Raw genomic sequence first — 22,450 nt, 5'->3', positions numbered from 1 at the left:
GACCTCAATTGTTCTATATATAATGTTCTCGAGAAAGCATGCAATAAATTTTTGTTTGACTCATTCGTATAAAATAAATGTAAATAAAAAGTATTATGTTTTTTCCGGTCAAAAGAAAAAAAGTATTCTATTGTTTTAAGAGAGTCGTTAGGAAAAAAAATACATAAATAATCATTTAATAACTATTTTTTTCTCAATTTTTGCGTGTCATTCTTGCGCAGGGACCATGCGCAAGATAGCCTATTATTTACCTAATTTACATGTAATTACAACCTTATCTTCTTCCTATTTTTTAAACGAGTTATTGATACAATTACAACCTTATCTATAATTATGTATGTGGCACCCTAAAGCTTAAATATAAATATAAAATAAAATTTAGTTAGATGTATATGCTCTGTGGTTTGTCTCAGTTTTGAGACAAAAACTATTCTATCGAAAGATTAAAATTTAACAAAGATTAAACTGCATGAGTTCACTTATCCAAATTGAAATTTTGAATTTTTAAATTATTGGCTTAATTACATTTTTGGTCCTCTAACTATTTAGTTGATATCGGATTGGTCCTCTAACTAAAAATTGATTTATTTTGGTCCTCTAAGTTTCTCACCGTTACTACATTTACTCTTTTCTGTTAGTTTTATTCAAATAAACGTTAGGGTTTGTGTTATATGGGTACCTGACCTCCTATTTCACACATATATATGAACCATAACAGTTACCAATAATACCCGTCACTATTTAATCATAATAGGAATAGGACCACAATGATGCTAATAAATAAAGTTAGAGGACCCACATAACACAAACTCTAACGTTTATTTGAATAAAACTAACAGAAAGGACTAAATGTAGTAACGTGAGAAACTTAGAGGACCGAAATAAATCAATTTTTAGTTAGAGGACCAATCCGATACCAACTAAATAGTTAGAGGACCAAAAAGGTAATTTAGTCTAAATTATTTTAATACTTATATAATAAAACTATGTTGTGAATTCCGAATCAAAACTCACATCAATACAAACTATGATGTGTGGAGCAAAGGAAAGTGGTAACTAATATCAAAGTAAACACAAGCAATAACAACAATAATAACACCTAGATCTAATCTAGGAATCAAAATGAAAAACACAAAACCACAAGCAAAAGATAAAGGGAGAAGAGAAACAAACACACCAAAGATTGTTGACTCAATTCGGTCAAACTTGACCTAATATGGGGGAGAGATTGATCTCTCCAATCCACTATCAATGAGTTCTTACAAAGAGATACAAATGGGTTATAAGAAATTAGCTTCAACAAGCTCACAAAGAACAACCCTAATTTCTATCCATTTTCTCAATCTCACAAATGAACAAGACACTCAATGATTTTCACTCACCCAAGTTGTTTACAATGTTTCCCAACCCAAGAGAACTCTAATCAAAGACCCTCAACCCTAAAGTTACTTCCTTTGATTTCCCAAGTTTCTCTCTCTTCAACCTCTTCTTCAAAATCTGCACAGAAACACTTATATAACAGTATTCAGCTGTCAAAATCGTGTCACGTTTTGCCAATACGTGACACGTTTGGTGCGTACGACCCAAGGTACGACCAACCTTATCCTGAAAATTTGCCCATCAGGCCGAAAATCGTGTCACGATTGGACACCATGCAAAATATGCTATTGGCATTGCGAAATCGTGACACGCTTGCTAAATCGTGTCACGATTGTGTTTTTCCTCACAATCACAAATAGAAGGCACTTTACAACAACCAGATCAAACCGATCGTTTCTTGTTCAAAGTGGACCAAACACATCCTAAAGTTTCTATTTGACCTATCATAGGTTTCAAATCATTTACATATTGTAATTTTGTTTGACCATAAACTCGACCACGAATACGACCCCTGCAGATTCAGTCCACAACTTAAGCATTGTTTATCAATGTAGGTAGTAGGGTACTCAATTTCCTTTTAATTGAGTCATGCTCATTAGAGAAAAATATATAAATATTTCATTGTACTCGTCAATATAGTAAAAACATGTCATGAGGTATTATTTATAGCTAATATGCATGGTAATCATTGAAAGAAAAACATGACATGAGGTTGTCCCCACTTGAAAAATATACAACAACAACAAACATCCAAATGTCCAGCATTTCAATAATCATGAATGTCAAAATCAATGTATGATATAATGATAGAAAGACAATAGCAGTAGCAAAATGAATGTCAATACCTAATTCTCAATATAATTAATGATTTTATTCTTTCTGATGGTGCTTTGTTATTCTTTTACTTCTGCTTTGTAGCTAACAATTAAGTTGTGTTTCTAGAAAGAAATGCTTACAGGTTCAGCGGGAGAAGATATTCCATCTATTTTTTTTTACTTGATTTCGAAGTTCAACGGAACAATAATTTTTATTGTCAATAATTACCATCAATCCAAACGGGTAGAGATTTGCTTCCTTTTCTTTTTGTCTTGGTCGGGATTTGAACCCCAAACCTTACATATGTTTATATATTATCCCTATCAACTGAGTTAAGCTCACGGGAACAGAAATTTGCTTCTCTTCGTTAAGCGGTTAAGGGTTTGATTTACATATAGAGAAATTTAGTTGAGGAGGGAAAATCCTTAGCTTCACAATCCTCTATCCTTGTCCCACCAACCCCCTCCCGTATTTTATTGAATGAATCTTACACGAGTCTCCCATTTTAAAAAAGGAGAATGTTAAACCGTACCTTTAAATATTGGTTAACAATCAAAACAAGTAACTTTTTATAAAAAGTAAAATGTTGTGTAATTATTACTTCATTAAAAGTCAAAATTTATAATTTCAAAACAAATTTTCTATTTATAGTTTCCTCAATCATTGCTCTGAGACACTAGTTAACGAGACTCTTTAAAAAATGATATAAGAGTCATGTTCAAATAAAAAATTGAATGTTAAACATATGTTCTAATTATATATTATTCGAGTTTAATGATGGTGTATTGACGGTTCAAATCAATTTTGTACAAAGAATTAATTAAAACATTTAAAATTGACATATAAAATAAATACATTAATCGATGACAATTTTAAATATTTTAATTAGTTGCATGTGCGGAATTGTTTTAACTATCAATTCACTCCCATTAAACTCGTATCATTTAGTCAAAATCACATGTTAACATTCCTCGTTAACAAGTGTCCCAGTAACATTGCTTAAAGAACCCACAAAAAATAATTATGTTTTGAAAATATAAGTCAAACACTTGTTAAAGTCATAACCATACAATTTTCAATGTTGCTTAAACAATATTTTTAAGGCACTTATTAACATTTTCCTTAAAAAAAAAAAAACATATTTCTCAAGAATCATTAAAAAAAACATTCTTACAAAAAAAACCACTAAAAAAACACATTCCTAAACAAACAAACAAAATCACAAATTAATATTATTGTATTTGTGATTTTGACTCTTTAGAATTCCATCGGCAGCATAGAATCATCAGCAACTCCGACCAAACTACGAAACCCAACAAAACGGTTTGTCTCTCATCGTTTTCGGTAACTTCTGTTTTTCTTTTTTGTCTGATGCTAATGATTAATAATGATTAATGAATGAATTGTTAAATGTAAGAGGTTAGGTTATGTAAATAAATAAGTTTTTATTTTAATTTATAAGATTTTATCAGTGAAATAATACATAAAAATGTATTTATTTAGGTAAGTTGTTTTTGTATAAGCTTTAAAATGATAATCCAGTCATCATAAGCATGGGTCACTTGGTTTGGATAATGCATGGTTCGAAACTGCCACCACCAAAAAAAAAAATGCTAATCCAAACGGGCTAATGATTTTTAAACGCAGAAGCTATTAACTCTATCTTCAAGTTAGAATCAATTCTTGAGCAACCAAAACAAGGCTCCTCCAACCGTGGAACCAAACGGAGGCTATACTGTAGAAGAATTTGAACCTGTGTTATCAAATGGCAGCCATGGCGCTGTCATATTAAAGAGAGTTAGGAAAAAAAAAAATCAGGTGTAAAAATCGCGCTTAGACTTAAAAGCTACTAATTGCTAGCCTCAGGTTAGAATCAATTCCGGATGCAAAATCAACTTTGCTCGAGAGTCATCAAACATGTTAAAATCAATTTGATACCTCTAGAATCATATGCTTTGAGTTGTCAAATAGTGTCTATACTGTAGAAGAATTTGAACCGTTGACTAGGGGCCACGGTGACTCCATGTTGGAATGGCGTGGTATGTTTTTTGACGACCGCAATAGGCAATTTGAAAAGGGATGTTTGCCATGATGATGCATTGCCGTGTTTATATGGTGGGTTTTTGGCCTTCTGCCATTGACAGCACTGATTTGATTGAAGAAAAAAAAACACTATATTGTGATCCATGATTGACAACAGTAGTTTATATTGGACATTTGTACTTGCTCGTTTGATGCAATAGTAATATATTCAACTTATAGCATTCACTGCTCTTATGATGTATGTATTGGACTTCTTGGTACGTATATCAGCCTTGTCAAATAGCAAGTGCAACGTTGCGAAATTTGAACAAATTGCTATTGTTTCAAGGTATGCTATTTAGTTCTAAGTGTTGTCAAATAGCAACTATAACAGCGACGTGCCACTATAGCATAGAGGAATTTAAAGGTTTCAATGAATTGATATTATTCTGCATTACACTTTTTGTACTAACTGTTGTCGAATTGTGGCTATAGGCCTATAGCACTGTAGTGTAATTTGAACAAACCTATATTTTCTTGAATTTGTTGTTGACAAGAGTGGTTTATATTGGACATTTGGACTTGTTAGTTTCATGCCCCTTTATGCAGTAGCAATACACTCATCTTTCAACATTTGATGTGTTTACTGCCAAACATTCTATGCAGAATTTTAAATGGAACGCTGGAGTAGAGTTTTGAGAGTCCCGTTGCTTTCTAACAGCGAGACATTCCTTAGAGTTGGTGCATCTCTTTGCCTTTCTTCTGAAATAGGAACTTTGAGTGTAAGTTAGTACCAGTTTATGAAAAAAAATCCAAAAGCTTATAGTCTATATAGAATTTTCATTTCACTTTATGAAAAAATGAAACAGTTTTCTTACCTGATATTGTTCTGATTTGTTACAGGTGCCTATAGCAAATGCAATCTTTTTCTGTGGTGATCGAGTTGAAAGGACCAGTAACCCAGTGATTGAGAAACTTTCAGATTTACAGAAACTATCTGAAATTATCGTGTCCAAATTTGGTCCTTTCATAAATGCTTGGGTTATTGAAGCTTCTGTTTTCAATGGACCGTTTGCTGTCTATAAGGACTTTATACCATCTGTGAATCAATATGGAGAGCCAAGGTCGTACCATCCAACTGGATTCCCGGCATCTACATCAACCGTCTCACTTCTATCTAATTGCCTTCAAGAAGTAAGAAATTGTTCTTCACATTCTTATATGCTACAAATTCCTGCCTTAAAATTTTCTATGATTATGCTACTTTTGATAGTTTAAAATCTAAACCGTTGTTAATTTTCATGTCCTAAAGCTTTTTTTTATTTGGTTTTGATATTTTATACGAAAGTGTTGTTACATAGCGGCGCTATGGTGCAGAGAAATTTGAACAAATCCCCATTGTTCCGCGATACACTATTTAGTACAAAATGTTGTCAAGTAGTGCCCTATAGCACTTCTGTCAAGTTGAATTTTAACAAACATTATTTTGTACGATCTGCGATTGAAAACATTGCTATAGTATGTCACGAGCCTTAAGGATTATTTTGTACGATATGGACGCATATGAACCAAGGCATGAACCAATATGCTAGATGACATGATGTATCACTTGTTGTGATTCTCCGATACTAAAAACAGTCCTTGTTTGCACTGTTATAAACTTGCAATTAGAATATTACTACATTGTCCTGAACTCTTTCCATATTCTGAATATCCTTGTGATGCAGGTAAAAAAAATCATTTCAGAAAGGCAAGTAGACACTCCTTCCTGTTGTTTTCATCAGCCAAAGACAATCATCCTTGGATTTAGCAAAGGTGGAACAGTACTTAATCAGATAGTTACTGAACTTGGCTTTGCAGATATTGGATCTAATGTGAATTCAGTTGATGAGGAGATTTCCATAGTACCTCAAACAAAGGAAGCCTTACTGAACAGCATCAGTGAGATTCATTATGTTGATGTTGGTTTGAACTCAACTGGTGCATACTTAACAAACCATGATGTATTTGAGAGAATCTCTAAAAGGCTCATACAAGGAGCACGTAAACTCCGCTTTGTCCTTCATGGAACGCCGAGACAATGGACTGACGAGCAGCGAGACTGGATACGGAAGGAAAAGGATAAAATGTTGCTTCTTCTTGAATTGGAAGCCAGCAAGAGCAAGGGGAAGTTAGAAGTTTTATCAAGGTATTATTTTGCTGATAAGCTTCCAAATATGCAGATGCACTTTGAAATAATTGAAAGCTTAGATGTAAGTTAGTACACTACCTAGGTCTCCTGAAATGTCTTACTTATATGGTGTTTTGCTGAATATATGGGGCATCTACTTTTAAAATCCACCAACATTACTATCAGTGTACTTACTGGGTCTAAGAAAGTTAGGAGAACCCTTGTGGAGAAATTGTTGATGACATGGGTGCTGGCTTGGTCGATAGTATCTTTGTGGATCTTCTGTTGTACGAGCTTACAAGTCACTGACAAGAGGAAAGAAACTCTTACTAGCATGTGTCATGAAAAAGCTATGATGCTACAAGATCCGTTTAATTTTATTATGAACCATATTCAAGCCATATCTATGCGGACACTAACTTTCCATTATGCCGAAAAGTTCCTCTGCCATTGACCAGGTACCTAATCGCTCTTCACTGTCCTGTAAATCAGAATCTAATTCAATTGTGTACTATTTAGTAGCTTTATCTTTTCCCTGTGAAATGGCTTCTGCATATGTGTATTTTTACTAATCAGGATGATTGTAAATATATCGTGTGCTGCTCGGATGATTATCTTTGGAACAATTATTTTCTCTACAAAACTAGTTTAACAGACGATTCTCAATTGTGAACAAATGTTAATACAGTTTGCAAAGAGTTGATTCATACCTCGCAAGAGCGTGAGTTCAACTCCTGTTATATGAGAAGCTCTTTGGTGGATAATCAGTTAGTATGTACTAACCTTCATGAGTCGCAACAACAACTCAAGAAGAATATGGATTCAAACAGAGCAAAAATGTTTCAGCATACTTCAATCGTCAAATAACAAAATATTGAAAACATTACTTGGAATCAACGTTTTCATTCTTCAAAACAATCTCAACCCTCTCACCAAATTCATCTCTTCTTCCACTTCTCAAGGTCTTCCTTCTTCCAACATGCTTTCCATTTCTTCAACCACACGCCAACCCACCTCCGCTACAATTCAGGAGATCACGGTGCAAAGAACTTGATTGGAATTCAGTTCACTGTTTGGATCATTATGATAAAAGTGTATGATTGCAGAAGAGGAGTTCCTCTTGTATGTCCATGATTCTGGCCAAACAGAACTAATTTCTGTTTGGTTATCGCTCTCGTAATCCTTGGCTCTTTTGCCTATAAGCAAGTTACTGGTGACTGATCAATGCCTATAGTTTGTTAGAAATTACATGTAAGTTATCCATAACTCACTGCTGTACTTTGTGTATGAGCAACTTCAGGGACCAAAATAGTAGTTTGGTTTACTCAAAAAATAATATCAAAGAACATACAATGACTAAATGGAGTATAAAAATGAAAACATTCATTCAGTTATTAAAGTAATAATCCCCTAGTACGTCAAGATTTTTGTGTGGAAATTGTAGATTTTGATTGAAGTAATTGCATTACCTTTATTTTTTAATTACATATTTACATTAACATAATAATTAATGGAACCAAAAGTAGTTCTATTTTATTCAAAATCAGAAAACATGAAGACATTTATAAATATATTTGAGATATCTGAACAACAAAATTTTACAGCATTTGTCAACATTGAATAATAACACACCCAAATTAATTCATTATGAAGTTTTTCTTTCAGGGGTTCCCAATATAAAATAATCCTTTCAGTTCTTGACCCGTGAGTTGTTGCACTGAAATTTCACTCAAAGGAATGCTTAATGGTGTGAGCTCCGTGACAAAACTTTGTGAGACACGTTTCATTGTTGGTCGAGAACGAGGATTGATATTTAAGCATGCAAATGCAACCACGGCAACATGAATTATGTCACGTATAACTACGTCGTTATTTGGAAGTGGAAGACGCTGGTCTAATACTTGACATAGTTTGACACTTTGTGGCGAATTTGATTGAAGTGATGACAATATATCCTCAGGGTGCCTTCCAACTAAAGCTTCAAGTGCCACTACACCAAAACTATATACATCACACTTTTCATTCACAGCCATTGTATAAGCAAGCTCTGCATTGATCAAAAAAACATGAGTATTTAAAAGAATCAAAAGAAAATAATTGAAAATTACTATTTAGCATGAAAAACTAATTAACATGTATGTTACTTATGTGGATTATGAATATGCATGTTGTGCATCATATAAAAATGAAGAGAAAATAACAGAACAAGAAAAGAAAAAATATCATATTGAAATTTACCAGGAGCTATATATCCAATAGTTCCAGCAACTATTGTTCGATTGGATGAATCATATTGAAGGAGTCGAGCTGTGCCAAAGTCAGCGACACTGGCCTGCCACTCAGAGTTTAGCAAGATATTGCTACTAGATACATCTCTATGCACGATTGGAGCAGTGCAATCATGATGAAGATATGAAAGAGCAAATGCAACTCCTTTAATAGTGTTAACCCTTGTTCTCCAATTGAATTCCACGGCTTCTACATCATCATACAAGATAGAGAACAGGCTTCCTTTCTCCATGTACTGATAGATCAAAAACATGATTCTTTTGTGCAAGCAGAATCCATAAAGCTTCACAATATGTCGGTGCTTTATTTCTGATAATATTCTCACTTCATTTTTGAAACTCTCATCAAAAGATGGAACCTCGACTTCATAGCCGTGAAGTTTCTTTAAGGCAACAACCTTGCCACTTGGTAATTGTGCCTTGTAAACACTTCCATATGCTCCAGTTCCAATGCAATATCTCATGTCAAAGTCTTCCGTTGCTTTGATTATGTCATCATATGCTATCTTCCCATCATAATTCCATATACAAAACATATCTCCATTCTTTGTTTTTGTTAAGTTTGCATGCAACTTCTTAGTTGAATTATGATGACGATACAAGCATATGAGAAGTGAGAAGACTAGGACTAGAATAATAAGGATCGGAAGAACAATGACAACAATATGCTTTAATTTAATATTTTTCTTGTGTGTTGGCCAAGGATGGAGTTGGTGGAAAGACATTATAGAGTGATTACAATGAGATTGGGGAATTGCTCCATTGAGATTATTATCTCCCTTATTCTTTGTATAATCCTGAAGACAATTTGGAATGGGACCCTCCAAACAATTGTATGAAATGTCCACATAATCGACATTACAGAGAGATTGGGGAATTGTTCCAGTGAGATTATTATTGCTTAAAATAAGTGTGTAATAATTTCCAATATTAGAAGGGATTTTACCACTAATGAGGTTGTGACTGAGGTCCATGGAAAGTAGATAATTATTAGATGAAAACCAATTGGAAGGAAGCGTACCTATAAGGAAATTATGGGAAATGTCAAGGTATTGTAATTGTGTAAGATTTGAAACAAAAATAGGAAAGTTTCCATTGAGTCTATTGTGAGATAGATCTAATATAGTGAGATTCTTCAAGAACCCCAACTCAAGAGGAATGGAACCTTGAATGTTGTTGTGAGAGATGTTTAATAGTTGTAACTGTTTGGGATTTCCTACTTGACCTTTAAGATAATTGCTAGAGAAATCAAGGTCAGTGAGTCTATTGTTAGATAGATCAAATGTAATCATATTTTTCAGGAACACCAACTCAAAAGGAATATGACCTTCAATATAGTTGTTAGAGATGTATAGGTCCTCTAATTGTGTTAGATTTCCTAGGGAAGAAGGTATCTCACCTTTGAACATATTGTAAGATAGATCTAAGAAAGTGAGATTTTTTAGCAACCACAATTCCGGAGGTAGCTGACCTTTAAGGTTGTTGTAAGAGATGTCAAGGTCTTCTAATTGTTTTAGATTTTCTAGGGAAGAAGGTATCTCACCTTTGAATTTATTGTAAGATAGATATAAGAAAGTGAGATTTTTTAGCAACCACAATTCAGGAGGTAGCTCACCATTAAGATAATTGCCTGACAAATCAAGATAAGTGAGCTTAGAGAGATGACCAATTTCTTTAGGGATAGTCCCATGTAGTTCAACTGAGCTTATAACAAGTGTTTCTAGATTGTTGAAACAGGACAAGTTGAGAGTAGACAAATTGCGTGTTTGAAATTCATTCCCCCACGCAACTTTTTCATAATCATCATTGTATATGACAATTTCTTTTATGCTTCCAGCCACGTTGCAAGTTATGGCTTGCCAATTACAACGATCACGAATAATGAAGCGTGCATCAGACACATTCCACCATCCACTATTCAATATAGCATTTGCTTCCATTTGAAGTTGATGAGATGTCACAGTAGCAGCAGATTCAATTCCAACAATCAAACCGCAAATAGGAAAAAAGAGCATCCACATGTTTGAACCAAAGAAATTGATTTTATTTTTCATTTTTTTTTGGGATCTAATGAATGACCATCAAAAACCTTTATGTGTCACACGCTAATTTGATTCATTTATAAGATAATTCTAGTAAGTGTGAACATATGATTATTGGTTATATTTGAGGGCCCAAATAAAGGAAGCATCTACCCCTCCATTTACGTTCAACAACTTTATGTCAAATTAACCTCTTCAATAATTCTTCTCAAGTCTTATTTTCGATCCTAAATATAAAATCTATTTATCTACGTATTATTTTGCATCCTAAATATAAAATCTCTTTATCTAAATCCCAAAAAATGAAAATAATAATTATATTATTGAATTTGTTAACAATTTGTATATTGTATCAATTAGGAGGATGAATTGATTTATATCAAAGTATTTGTAGTTAGTTATAGTACTCCATTTGTTAGATATATTCAGAGACGAAAAGAGTACAAAAGAATATGTACAATAATTAATGCATGTGTTTCCCAAGTCGCCTATTTCAATTAGTATAAAGTTTTGTGCATTAGTTTCTTCGTCAATAGCGTAAAACACATTTACATGCACAAAAATTAATTACTTCCTCCGTTTCACAATAAGTGTCGTTTATTTGACATACAGATTAAGAAATAAAATGAAATAATCACCAGACAAAACATTTTTACTAAACTACCCTTACTTTATAAAAAAAAAACAAATTTAAAGTTACATTGAAAATTGTGTGAGAGAAAAGTTGAAGTATTTATTGAGGGTAAAGTTGGAAGAAAACAATTAAAGTTGTATTGGAAATGTAAAATGACATTCATTTTGAAACAAATTTTTTCTGGCTAAAGTGACACTCATTATGAAACGGATGGAGTATTTTTACCTTTAAATTTTACATTTTCATTCAAGCTTGTTACAACATGACGCGAAAATAATGACAATAATAATAAAAGACAATGGAAAAATGACACAAGATTTAAAGTGATATTCAACAATGTGCTGACTAATCCACGGGAAGAGCCACTTAAAAGAATTCACTATAATCAATAGTTACAGATAGGTAGTGCCAGCTATAGCAAAACCCACTAACTATTGGTAACACACAAGGCTTTTATTTATATGGCCAAGTCTTTACATATTTCTTCATATTATCCGATGTGGGACGTTTTTCCAACACTAATTCAAATATTATCAGATGTGAGACATTTTCCCAACACTAATTCAAGGCATATTTCACAAATCTCCACCTTGACTTGAATCTTCTCCAGGTAACCAGATGCATAAGATGTACTTGAAGTACCAAATGTGCCATAATCAGATGCACCAGATATACTTGAAGTACCATATATGTGCCAGATGCATTACACAGAATGTCCAGATGAGCCTGCTCTGCCTCAGGCCTTGCCCCTCCCAGGGCAATCAACAACTTCTAACATTGAGCAAGTTCAAACAATATTGAAACCTGCCCTACGGAACTGACTTGGTAAACATATCAGCTGGATTGTCTGTTGTACCCATTTTGTTTACCTTAAAAGTGGACGGCTCTTGAGGAATCACTTCCTCTGCAACCTGTAAAGCATAAGAAACCATGTCCTCGTAGTCATACCTCGTAGGAGGTACCCCAAAATCAGCTCTTTTAGGAAGATTAAGAGCTATATTTTATCAAAATGTTAGTGTGACTAGCATGCAGGTTGGTCATTCTCATTCTCACACGCCAATTTTCATATTTTAATTCATGGATTTGTTCCACGTGTATGGACATGAAAAACTGAAAGCAACATCCATAGCGAATGCAACTTTATCTCCTTGGAAAACAAGTCTGGAAGGAGACATGTTTTTTGTTTCCATCCAGTTTGTGGTATTGTTGGTTATGTGAGGGGGCCCAATGAAGGAAGCAACTTCCTCTCCATTTAAAATGTTGACCCATTTTGTTTTGCGTAAAAAATTATTTCCCCATTGGTTACGTCTGATATGCATGCATTTTCTCCCTCTCAAGTCGCCTCTTGACGTGGTCTAGATTTTGTGCATTAGTTTCCTTTAGTGTGCAAGTTTTTCTTCATCAATGAGTCAACTTTAGTGTTTCTTGCTAACGGTTCTCTTAAAATATCGACTAAAAAATCTACTAATAGATAGTTTTGGTAATGCAAGTCTTAAGGTTTGTCCAATCGTCCAAATACAACCGAGTTATTTGTAAACAAAAAAAATTGTCTAAAAAAATTGACTCATTTCACTTTTTAATGTAATATTAATTATTTTTTCTAATTATAATTTTAATTAATATTATTTTCATTACTCTCAATTCGATATATTCTACTTTGTATTTAAAATAATAGAAAATACACCAATACTTGACAAGACAATCAAAATCGGTTTTTTTTCTCTTTCACTAATACACCTTTTTCTTAATATATGTGAAATGAACCTTAATATATGTGAAATTAAAAAAAGACTTGGATATTATGAGACGAAGGGAGTAATAATTATACCATTCTTTTTAGAGGAATGATAACTTGACACCAAAATACAAACACAAATTAGACATCATACACTGTTCATCGTATATTATACAGTATTTGTACACCAATTATTTATTTTTTTCTCCTTTCCTTCCCTCCTGTCCGGCTTTCTCTTTCTCACCACCACATCTCTCAAACCGTCCGGCCAGCCACCGTCATCCGCAGCTCGTCAGATCTAACCACAACCAGTCATCTCCTCCCTCCTTGCCGCCTTTGTAGCCGTCCGACTCAGATTTGCAAACGCCTCTCTTCTCCTTGCCGCCTCCTGCATCCCCATTCACCACCATCACGACTTCCCTCCTCCACCTCAATCCTTCCCACATCGTCCGCCTTCACCACCAAAGTCAAGGGGAGAGAGAGAGAGAGAGAGAGAGAGAGAATGAAGGGAGAGAGGAGAGAAGACATGAAAGGAGGAAGTAGAGAGAACGATGGCAGAAGTGGAAAGAGAGAAGAGTGAGTGAAAGTTTGTTTTGCCCTTGGACTTTAATGATAATTACAAAATTGCCATTGCTGTCGTATTTGTGTCATCTGTTTTATGTTCAGTTATCATTATTGTTCTTTTTATGAAAACTTACTTACGAGTATTTTTGTACTTCCATGTATAAAACATCGTTTTCTTTGCAAGTAGTATTTTTACTTTTGAGGGAAACTAATTTGTTCTTAAGAAAAGCCTTAAGTTCCAAATTAGTGCTTTAGAAGAAAAAAACTTATTTCCAGTCTTTAAAGAAAATAAAGAAGATAGAGTAGATAATATGAAAGAAAATGAAGGTAAAAGTCGGCCCTAGTTTTCTCTCTCTGGATACTTACTTTCATTTTCTTCATTGTCGAGGTGGCTTTGGGTCAAATTTTGACCCGAAACCACTCATCTTCATCTTTTTCTCTCTATTTCAATTTTAACAAGTGATTTTTGCATATATCTAGTTTTTTCTTCGTGATTTCATCGTATGAATCCGGCGATATGTTGTTCATCGTCTTGTGCGGTGTTGTTTGATTTCCCTTTTTTTTGTTGTTGTGTTCATTTGTTTTATATTGAAAAGATGAGTTATTCAATCGAATTTTAGATGAACTGGTCAACTGAAACAAACCAAATATCGTCGATTTAGTTTGTATTGGTTCATTTATAAAATTAAAACCAAATGAAACCGATGTAGATTTAATTGACTTCAAAAAATATTTTAAATAAAAATAGAACCAAACTGAACTGTTGCATTCCCTAAGAATAGAGCAAAGAGGTGAAGGTGATGTAAATTTGTGAAGCAGAGAAACAGGAATGAAAAAATCAATTAACTACATTTTATTTTATATAATTTTTGAACACCTTGAAATTGAAACATTGGAACTCTTTTGCACCACCCAACACTCTCTTAACCTAAGGTTGTGTCCTCTCTTCTCTATTGTTGTTAGACATTCAATGTTATGTCTTCTCTCACATAATTTAATGTTGGGCAGTGCAATGACACAATCTAACACGCGCACATAATATTTAAGATTAGAATATAATATGTTGAATTGAATGCTTAGTTCCTTAAATATTTTTTTTTTCTTTCATTTTGGTCCTATAATTACCAATCCTTACATTTTGGACCAAAGAAATTTAGAAACTAACTATTTGTCATGTTCGTTTTTATTTTTTTTCTTGAGATCTAATGAATGACCATCAAAAACCTTTATAATGTTATGTAACCTGGTCAATTCATTCATTACAATTTGATATTTTGATTGATTAATTGTGCTACGTATATATCACTGCATAAGATAAGCCTAGTATGCGTGGACATGAAAAATTGAAAGTAATATCCCTAGAGAATGCAACTTTATCTCCTTAGCAACAAGTCTTGAAGGAGACATGATTTTGTTTTTCCATCCTGTATGTGGTATTATTCGTTATGTGAGGGCCCCAATGAAGGAACCGTTTTCCCACTACTAAAAACTCTCAATTTGCTTGCGGATTTACGTGCGGGTTTAAGTGAAAATTCCGTTGGAAATCTGTTCCTGCGGAATTTGCCAAAGATTTAGGTTCCCAGGTAATACCTTCGTGGCAACAACACTAGGGTTGAGATTGTTTTGATTCACGTTGAACATAACTGACCAAAATATAAGCCAACATACAAACTAGGGTTTATAGAGAATTTCTCTTGGCAACAACACTAGGGTTGAAATTGTTTTGATTCACGTTGAACAAAACACTATTAGGATTGACTCTCTTGGTCAATGAAGGAAGAGGCTGATCTAGATTTTTCCTTGATCGTGACCAGCCTAGATTTGTGGAGTCTCTTGGCTGGTCACATAAGCACTATGTATTATTGGTTATGTGAGGGGCCAATGAAGGAAACATCTTCCTCTTGACGTGGTCTAGATTTTGTGCATTAGTTTTCTTTAGTGTGCGAGTTTTTCTTTGTCAATAAGTCAACTTTAGTGTTTTTTTTTGCTAACGAATACTCTTACAATATTGACTACAAATAACAAATCTAGTATTGGTAATACAAGTTTTTTGGTTTATCTCTTCGTCCAAAATAACAGATTTATTTGCACACAAAAAAAATATTTTCTCAAGTTAATAGACACATTTCACTTTTCAATGTAATCTTAATTATTTTTTTCAATTATAACTTTAATTAATATTATTTTCATTATCCTCAATTCGATATATTCTACTTTGTATTTATAATGATGAAAAATGCACCAACACTTGACAAGACATTCAAAACCGATCATTTTTCTCTCTCTTTCACTTATACCATGAAGAAAAAAAAAACTCTGATATTATGAGTTGAAGAGAGTAATAATTACATTATTTTTATGCAAACTTAGGAGTATTTTAGTACTTTAACCAATGTTCAAAGGAGATTTGTTAACCTTCTCCAACGGATAAAACATTGTTTCTTTGCAAGTAATATTTTTACTTTTGAGTGAAACTAATTTATTCTTAAGAAAAACTCTAAGTTCCAAATTAGTGCTTGAGCAGAAAAAAATTTACTTTTCAGTCTTTAAGGAAAATAAAAGAAGATAAAGTAGATAATATGAGAGAAAAATAAAAGAAAATGAAGGTAAAGTCGGTCCTAGTTTTCTCTCTCTAGCAGGGGCGAAGTCAGGAATTTAAGATTAGGGGGGTCGAATACAAGGAATATTTTTTTAGCGAATAAGGAACATAATTTGATTAAAAAAAAATAATGCAAAAGATATATAAGAAACCCTAAAGTACTAAACTAATATTTTCTTGTTTCTTAAGGATTTTTTAGCAATTCCAAAGAAATTTATAAATATTCAGTATGAGAGACATTAATAGGCAAGTATAATTATCATTCAAGTATTGACTTAATAGTAGGAAAAAAAATAACATTAAGTAGGACGAGAAAACAAAAACACCCTTGTATAAAAATAGTAAAATAATAGTGCTTATGTTCTAGGGTTAAATATGTTTTTAGTAAATGAAAAATTATTCAGGATAAATTTTTGCCAAACTTTAGTTACCTCTCGACCGAACTCCCAATCACCATGACCGCTTTATCTTGAGAATCGAAGGGTTAAAATAAAAAAAGAACGACGATTGACTAATTATAAGAACTTTTGTACCAGTGTAAAAGACATTAGATTTTTGTTCTAGGAAAATAAAATCCATTAAGGACTAAATTATATTTTAATCCCCTATTCTTATTTTAGGTTTTAATTTGCTCATTATTTGCTTTAAAATAGTCTTTTATTTTGCAAAGCTATACCATTGTATTTCATTCCATTTAAAATATGTCGTGGAAAGGACCATATGAGATAATTTAAAATAATATAACATATAAAACTAATGATATTAGTTGTCAGTTAATCTAATGACATAGTGAACATTTTAATTAGATTAATTGGAGGACCATAGCCTAATATATATTTTATGAAACATTATAATATAGTTTAATTGTAGTATATAAAAAAAAAATTAAAAACAAAGGGGGACCATGGCCTCCAAAGCCCCCTCCCTCTGCCACTACTCTCTAGGTCCTCCCATCCATTTTCTTCATTGACGAGGTGGTTTTGGGTATCTTCATCTTTTTTTATCTATTTCAATTTAAATAAGTGTTTTTTACATAGATCTAGTTTTTTTTCTTCGTGATATCAATCGTCTGAATGTGACGACGTGTAGTTCGCCGTCTTGTGCGATGTTGTTAATTTCTCTTCTTGTTGTTGAGTCGTTGAACCGAACAACCGAAAAAAAACAATATCATCGATTTAGTTTGTATCGGTTTATTTATAAAAAATAGAAGATCTGAAACCAAATCAAATTGATATAAATTTAATTGACTCTTAACATCTTTTTAAATAAAAATAGAACCAAACTCAAATGTTGCACTCCCTAAGAATAGAGAAATGAGGTGAAGGTGATGTAAATTTGTGAAGCAAAGAAACAGGGAAAAATGCAAAATTGAGGGGCAATCATCAAAACATTGAGAACATTACTTGAAATACACGCTGAAATTTAAACATTGCACCTCTTTTGCACCACTCAACATCTCAATTCTCATACCTTAATGTTGAGTCCTCTCTTCTCAATTGTTGGAGATTCAATGCTGTTTACTCTCTCTAAAAATAAAAGCATCCTTTAAGAAAGAACATGATCCACATATTCACATAATGTAATAATGAACTCGTTTCTTCGTGCATCAAAATATATACCAACTAAATCAGAATTACACATTATGATTATGATGTCGTAACTCATTTGCATCCACAAACTCTTGAAGAAATAATCAAACTCTAAGGACCAAACTTCCTCCTTACCCTCCTTGTGTTCCTAGGGAAATGTGTCTTGGATGTTGAACATGGTTTAATAGAATGAGCATTAGGAACAGCATTATCAGTGACCATGTCCACTACAAGAAAATCATGGAATTGCTACGAAATAAGTCATAGCTAACCTGTAGCTAATTCTAGCAAAACTCATTTACCTACCATTTAGTTGTGATTTAGCTGTCATATTGACCGTAGCATGGATTTGGCGGCAAATTACCAAGCAAAATATTTCCTAGCTTATTTGCAACTAATATTTAAAAATTCCTAGCTATTTTCAAACTAATACCTAGCATAATACTATTCAAAATTTAAATTTCCTAACTATTTGGCTAGGATATTGACACAAAATTTTTAAAGTAAATGTCTAACCGCAAGTTCCTAGCAATTTCGTAGTTTCTTCCTAGCTATTTATATTATTATAATTTTATTTTTTTAGTATCTAATCAAAAAGTGATTAAGCTAGATTGTGAAAAATATACTTAAAATGTCGATAAATAGTCATTGATTCACAATCACTGATTATCAGTGCACGCTTGCACTATCCTAGCCAAAAAAACTCAATTAAAACCACTTACTGAGATATATCCCTTCTTCTCCATATACTGATTTGGTGCTTCTGAACAATTGAGTTTATTACAAGCAATGTAACAACAGAAATAAAGATACGACACATGTTCTTGGAACTAACATACATTTTTCAATCCGCTATAATACATAACAATTTAGCAGAAAATAATCGAAGACAAAAGTACAGACTCGGAACCACGGAGACGTGCCATAGCACAACTTCTGTCCTTTCACAACTTGTCCTCCAACGTGCCTCTGAAATTACAAGATTGTATTTATCATGTTTTAGAATCCACAACATCTCATATCGATTAAGAAAAGGAAATAGCATAATAGGTTCACTATAGCCTGAGTCCTTAATTTAAAGAACTAACAATAAGGAGAGGATGTAATCATTGAGAAAACAATTTATCAAGCAGAGCATGTCCATTCTTACCTGTAACAGGGAGCACCTCAGAATTTGCAGCCTGAATACAATGACGAAAATTTGACAAAGGCATTCTAGGTGTTCCACCTAACAATGAAACGACCACTAATAACTAGGAGGTGTTACTAGTGTTGCCCTATAATGAAAAGTATTCTTACTCACTTCATCCTCATCAGATTCATCATCAGAAGATTCATCATCATAGTAGCTGGAACTGAAACAATGAAAACAAATATATACGAAGGAGAAGCTCAGCATAATTTCAGGTCAAAATCCCAACCCCTTTTTATAATAACATACACATCTTTCAAATACTCCAATATGTCCCTGCAACCTAAGTAAAATCAAAAGAAAACAATTTATCAAAAGAAAACAATTCAAGATTCACAACATCAATCTTGAATGTCATCTCATGATCATAATCGACACTGATCGTCAACTTTCTTAATGTGCAAATTTTAACACTGATCTGCTTTATATTCTCCCAATAATAACAATAACACAATTCTAACTCTTGTAAATTAGGGCACCCAGAAAAAAGTTGTTGAACCGAGTTCTCATTTGAAAAGGTAACATCTGAAACTATTTCCTTCAGGCAGGAAAATGAATACCACTAGGAATATTTAGAGTGAACTTGAGTCCTAAATGCAGTTCGTTCAATGACTCGAAAGCTGAGAAACTATGTGGTAACATAAACTTAACATTTGGAGCACCTTTGAAAGTTCAAGGTATTGGATATTGTGATTTGAAGCAGAAGATATTAAGGATTTAACTTTGAATGCATCAATAGTAATCTTTCAACTAGATCTAAGAGGCAATTTTCCCTGTTTTTCTGATTTTGGAGGCTTGACTCATTCAGACGATGAAAAGTTTAAAAATCAAAGCCAGATAAGTAGGCCCACAAGTACCTCCAGTTCTTTGCTAATATGGAAGTTCTTACAGCATCTTTGGTAGGGAGTAACGAAAGAAAAACTAATAATTCTTACTAGTCCTAATGTATTCAAACATACAGCTACAACAAGAAAACAAAAAATAATGATTATAATCATTGCAATTTACACTTCTCACTAGTCCTAAGGTCGCTAATCGTGAAAAGTCTCAAGTCGCCAAAACATCATCAAAATTCAGAATCTATTCAACATTCTTTGACTATGCATACCCTGTTACAAATACATGTCTGTACATCCTCTGTTACAAGAAAACCAAATTGATTGGACATTAATTTATATACATGAGTATGCATAAAGGTCAATAGAAAAGATCCAAACAAATTTAAGAAGACACTTACAATGACATGAATGAATGCAAACCAAAAATATGCGTGCCAATCTGGAACAATACGCAAACATCTTAATTAATATGGTTCACATTGAGTTATTGAAGTTCTTTTATAAAATAAACAAGGGGTTCGGCGCTACATGCCGCTTACTATCTTGGATAAAAAACATAAGAATCATCTATAATGACCTCAAATCCATTAATCTAATTAAGTTTACCTGATCTACAACTTCCCACGGATCTGCTTCCTTGTAGTCAAGACTGTTGATGAATACAATTCTTGGAAGTTGATATGTTACCATTTGCTTATCCACATTAATGGACAGGTCCTGCACCCCATCAACACTAGAAAGAAGAACGTCAGAAGAAACTGAACAAGTAAACTGCACCCCATCTGTAAATTTTAAAATGCGCAGGCAACCACAAAAGAAACTGAACATGCAAAAATTGAAAACATAGGCAAATATAATTTGTTTATATTAGATATGCCCAGTGTTGGGGAAAGTTTTCCATTCTACGAATTGTTATCAACTCCAAACATTAAAAGTAAAAGTACCAGTGTTGTCAAATAGCGGCTATAGCATTGCGGGGTTTGAACAAATTGTTATTTTTCCACGGTACGCTATTTAGTAGTGTTGTCAAATAAAGGCTATAGCGGGGCTATAACATTGTAGTGTATGAGAATTTGAGCAAACTACAATTTTCTGTGATCTGCGGTTGACAACACTTAAATGTTTGAACAAAGAATATAGATAAACTGGGTTATAAAAGTTGATAATGCATTGTCGGTCAAAAGTTGATCTTCGGCATATAACTCAGAGTTATGCTGGGATGAAGTATTAGCAAAACTACCTGGAACCGGAATTTCTTTACCGGGAAAAGAAGCAGAATTATGAACGGAACGATTCAATCCATTAGATGGCCCAATTATGTTTGATTGAGTTCCAGAACAGAACTTTCCAGGATTTTCATTTTTCACGGTATCAATCCGAGTTTACAAATTCTCAACTTGCGACAACAACGCTTCAACATTATTAATGAGGTCAATGAAGGATTTATCATTATCTTTATGATGATCTACAGATGTCCACATATCGTTTAACTTGATCTCCCCAACATTATCAGCATTACCTTCTCATTTCAATTAAATCGAATGTCGGATTAAAAATTAAGAATCTCATGGAATGTAGAAACATATAACAATTGATTGAAGTTAGTTTGTAAAATGGTCATAATCACATACTCAATAAACACATGCAAGTAAAGATGAATAGTTGTGCACGTAACTCTTGAACCTTGTTTGATTCACACTATAACTTACCTACGGCATCATCATGAAAACCTTCTACGGGACCATCATGAGCTCGGTTTTTATTCTCTGGACAGCAGAAGAGAGAAAAAAGATTACTATCAAAGCAAAATACACTGGCAATTGAAGCTTCTGTTTTCAATGGACCGTTAGCTGTCTATAAGGACTTTATACCATCTGTGAATCAATATGGAGAACCAAGGTCATACCATGCAACTGGATTCCCGGTATCTACATCAACCGTCTCACTTCTATCTAATTTTCTTCAAGAAGTAAGAAATGGTTCTTCTCTTTCTCATATGCTCTACAAAGTCCTATCTTAATGTGTGGTTCGTTCATAATTGAAGTAGAAGAATATCTGTCTTAATGGTTTAAAATGTAAACCATTATTAAGTATCCATGTCATAAAGTTTTTATTTCCAATGTTGTTATGTAGCGGTGCAGAGAAATTTGAATGAAAAGCTATTGTCTGCTCTATGCTATTTTCTGCGATTTGTGATTCATAACGTTGCTATACTATGTCAGGAGCCTAAAGGATTCCAACTTGTAACACAGGTAAAAAAAATCATTTCAGGAGGGAAAGTAGACATTCCATCTTGCTTCACCCCTAAAACAATTATCCTTGGATTTAGCAAAGGCGGGACTGTAATTAATCAGATAGTTACTGAACTTGGCTTCGTAGATATCGGACCTAATGTGAGTTCAGCTCATGACATTTGCATATATAGTACTTAAAACAAAAGAAACCTTACTGAACAGCATCAGTGAGATTCATTATGTTGATGTTGGTTTGAACTCAACTGGTGCATACTTAACAAACCATGATGTATTTGAGAGAATCTCCAAAAGGCTCATACAAGGAGCACGCCAACTCCGTTTTGTG

At 33.3% G+C, this 22,450-nt stretch overlaps 2 protein-coding genes across 2 annotated transcripts; one reads left to right on the top strand and one right to left on the bottom strand.

Annotated features, from left to right (window-relative positions):
- The first annotated feature begins 3,364 nt into the window (after positions 1-3,364).
- Positions 3,365-7,226, top strand: LOC25499830 (uncharacterized). The gene is made up of 4 exons (XM_024770389.2): positions 3,365-3,519; positions 4,885-5,000; positions 5,122-5,412; positions 5,946-7,226. Exons 2-4 carry the CDS (start codon positions 4,893-4,895, stop codon positions 6,477-6,479), a joined length of 933 nt encoding a protein of 310 aa, XP_024626157.1. The 5' UTR covers positions 3,365-3,519; positions 4,885-4,892; the 3' UTR covers positions 6,480-7,226.
- A 693-nt stretch (positions 7,227-7,919) lies between these two features.
- On the bottom strand, positions 7,920-10,697 carry LOC25499829 (probable leucine-rich repeat receptor-like protein kinase At1g35710). The gene is made up of 2 exons (XM_013592376.3): positions 8,627-10,697; positions 7,920-8,435 (listed from the first exon to the last, which is right to left on the bottom strand). Exons 1-2 carry the CDS (start codon positions 10,695-10,697, stop codon positions 8,050-8,052), a joined length of 2,457 nt encoding a protein of 818 aa, XP_013447830.3. The 3' UTR covers positions 7,920-8,049.
- Positions 10,698-22,450: the final 11,753 nt, after the last annotated feature.

The sequence above is a fragment of the Medicago truncatula genome, chromosome 7 (assembly GCF_003473485.1).
Source record: "Medicago truncatula cultivar Jemalong A17 chromosome 7, MtrunA17r5.0-ANR, whole genome shotgun sequence".
Taxonomy (NCBI): domain Eukaryota; kingdom Viridiplantae; phylum Streptophyta; class Magnoliopsida; order Fabales; family Fabaceae; genus Medicago; species Medicago truncatula.
The sequence above is the reverse complement of the archived record's forward strand: the minus strand, read 5'-3'. Positions and strand labels throughout refer to the sequence as shown.

What these genes read in the sequence shown, in the direction of transcription:
- LOC25499829 (XM_013592376.3), bottom strand. Translation starts at nt 10,697, where the DNA reads ATGTGGATGCTCTTTTTTCCTATTTGCGGTTTGATTGTTGGAATTGAA. An exon ending in TATTGGATATATAGCTCCTG is followed by an intron (nt 8,436 to 8,626) that starts GTAAATTTCAAT and finishes TGATCAATGCAG; the next exon opens with AGCTTGCTTATACAATGGCT.
- LOC25499830 (XM_024770389.2), top strand. Translation starts at nt 4,893, where the DNA reads ATGGAACGCTGGAGTAGAGTTTTGAGAGTCCCGTTGCTTTCTAACAGC. An exon ending in CTGAAATAGGAACTTTGAGT is followed by an intron (nt 5,001 to 5,121) that starts GTAAGTTAGTAC and finishes GATTTGTTACAG; the next exon opens with GTGCCTATAGCAAATGCAAT. An exon ending in TATCTAATTGCCTTCAAGAA is followed by an intron (nt 5,413 to 5,945) that starts GTAAGAAATTGT and finishes CTTGTGATGCAG; the next exon opens with GTAAAAAAAATCATTTCAGA.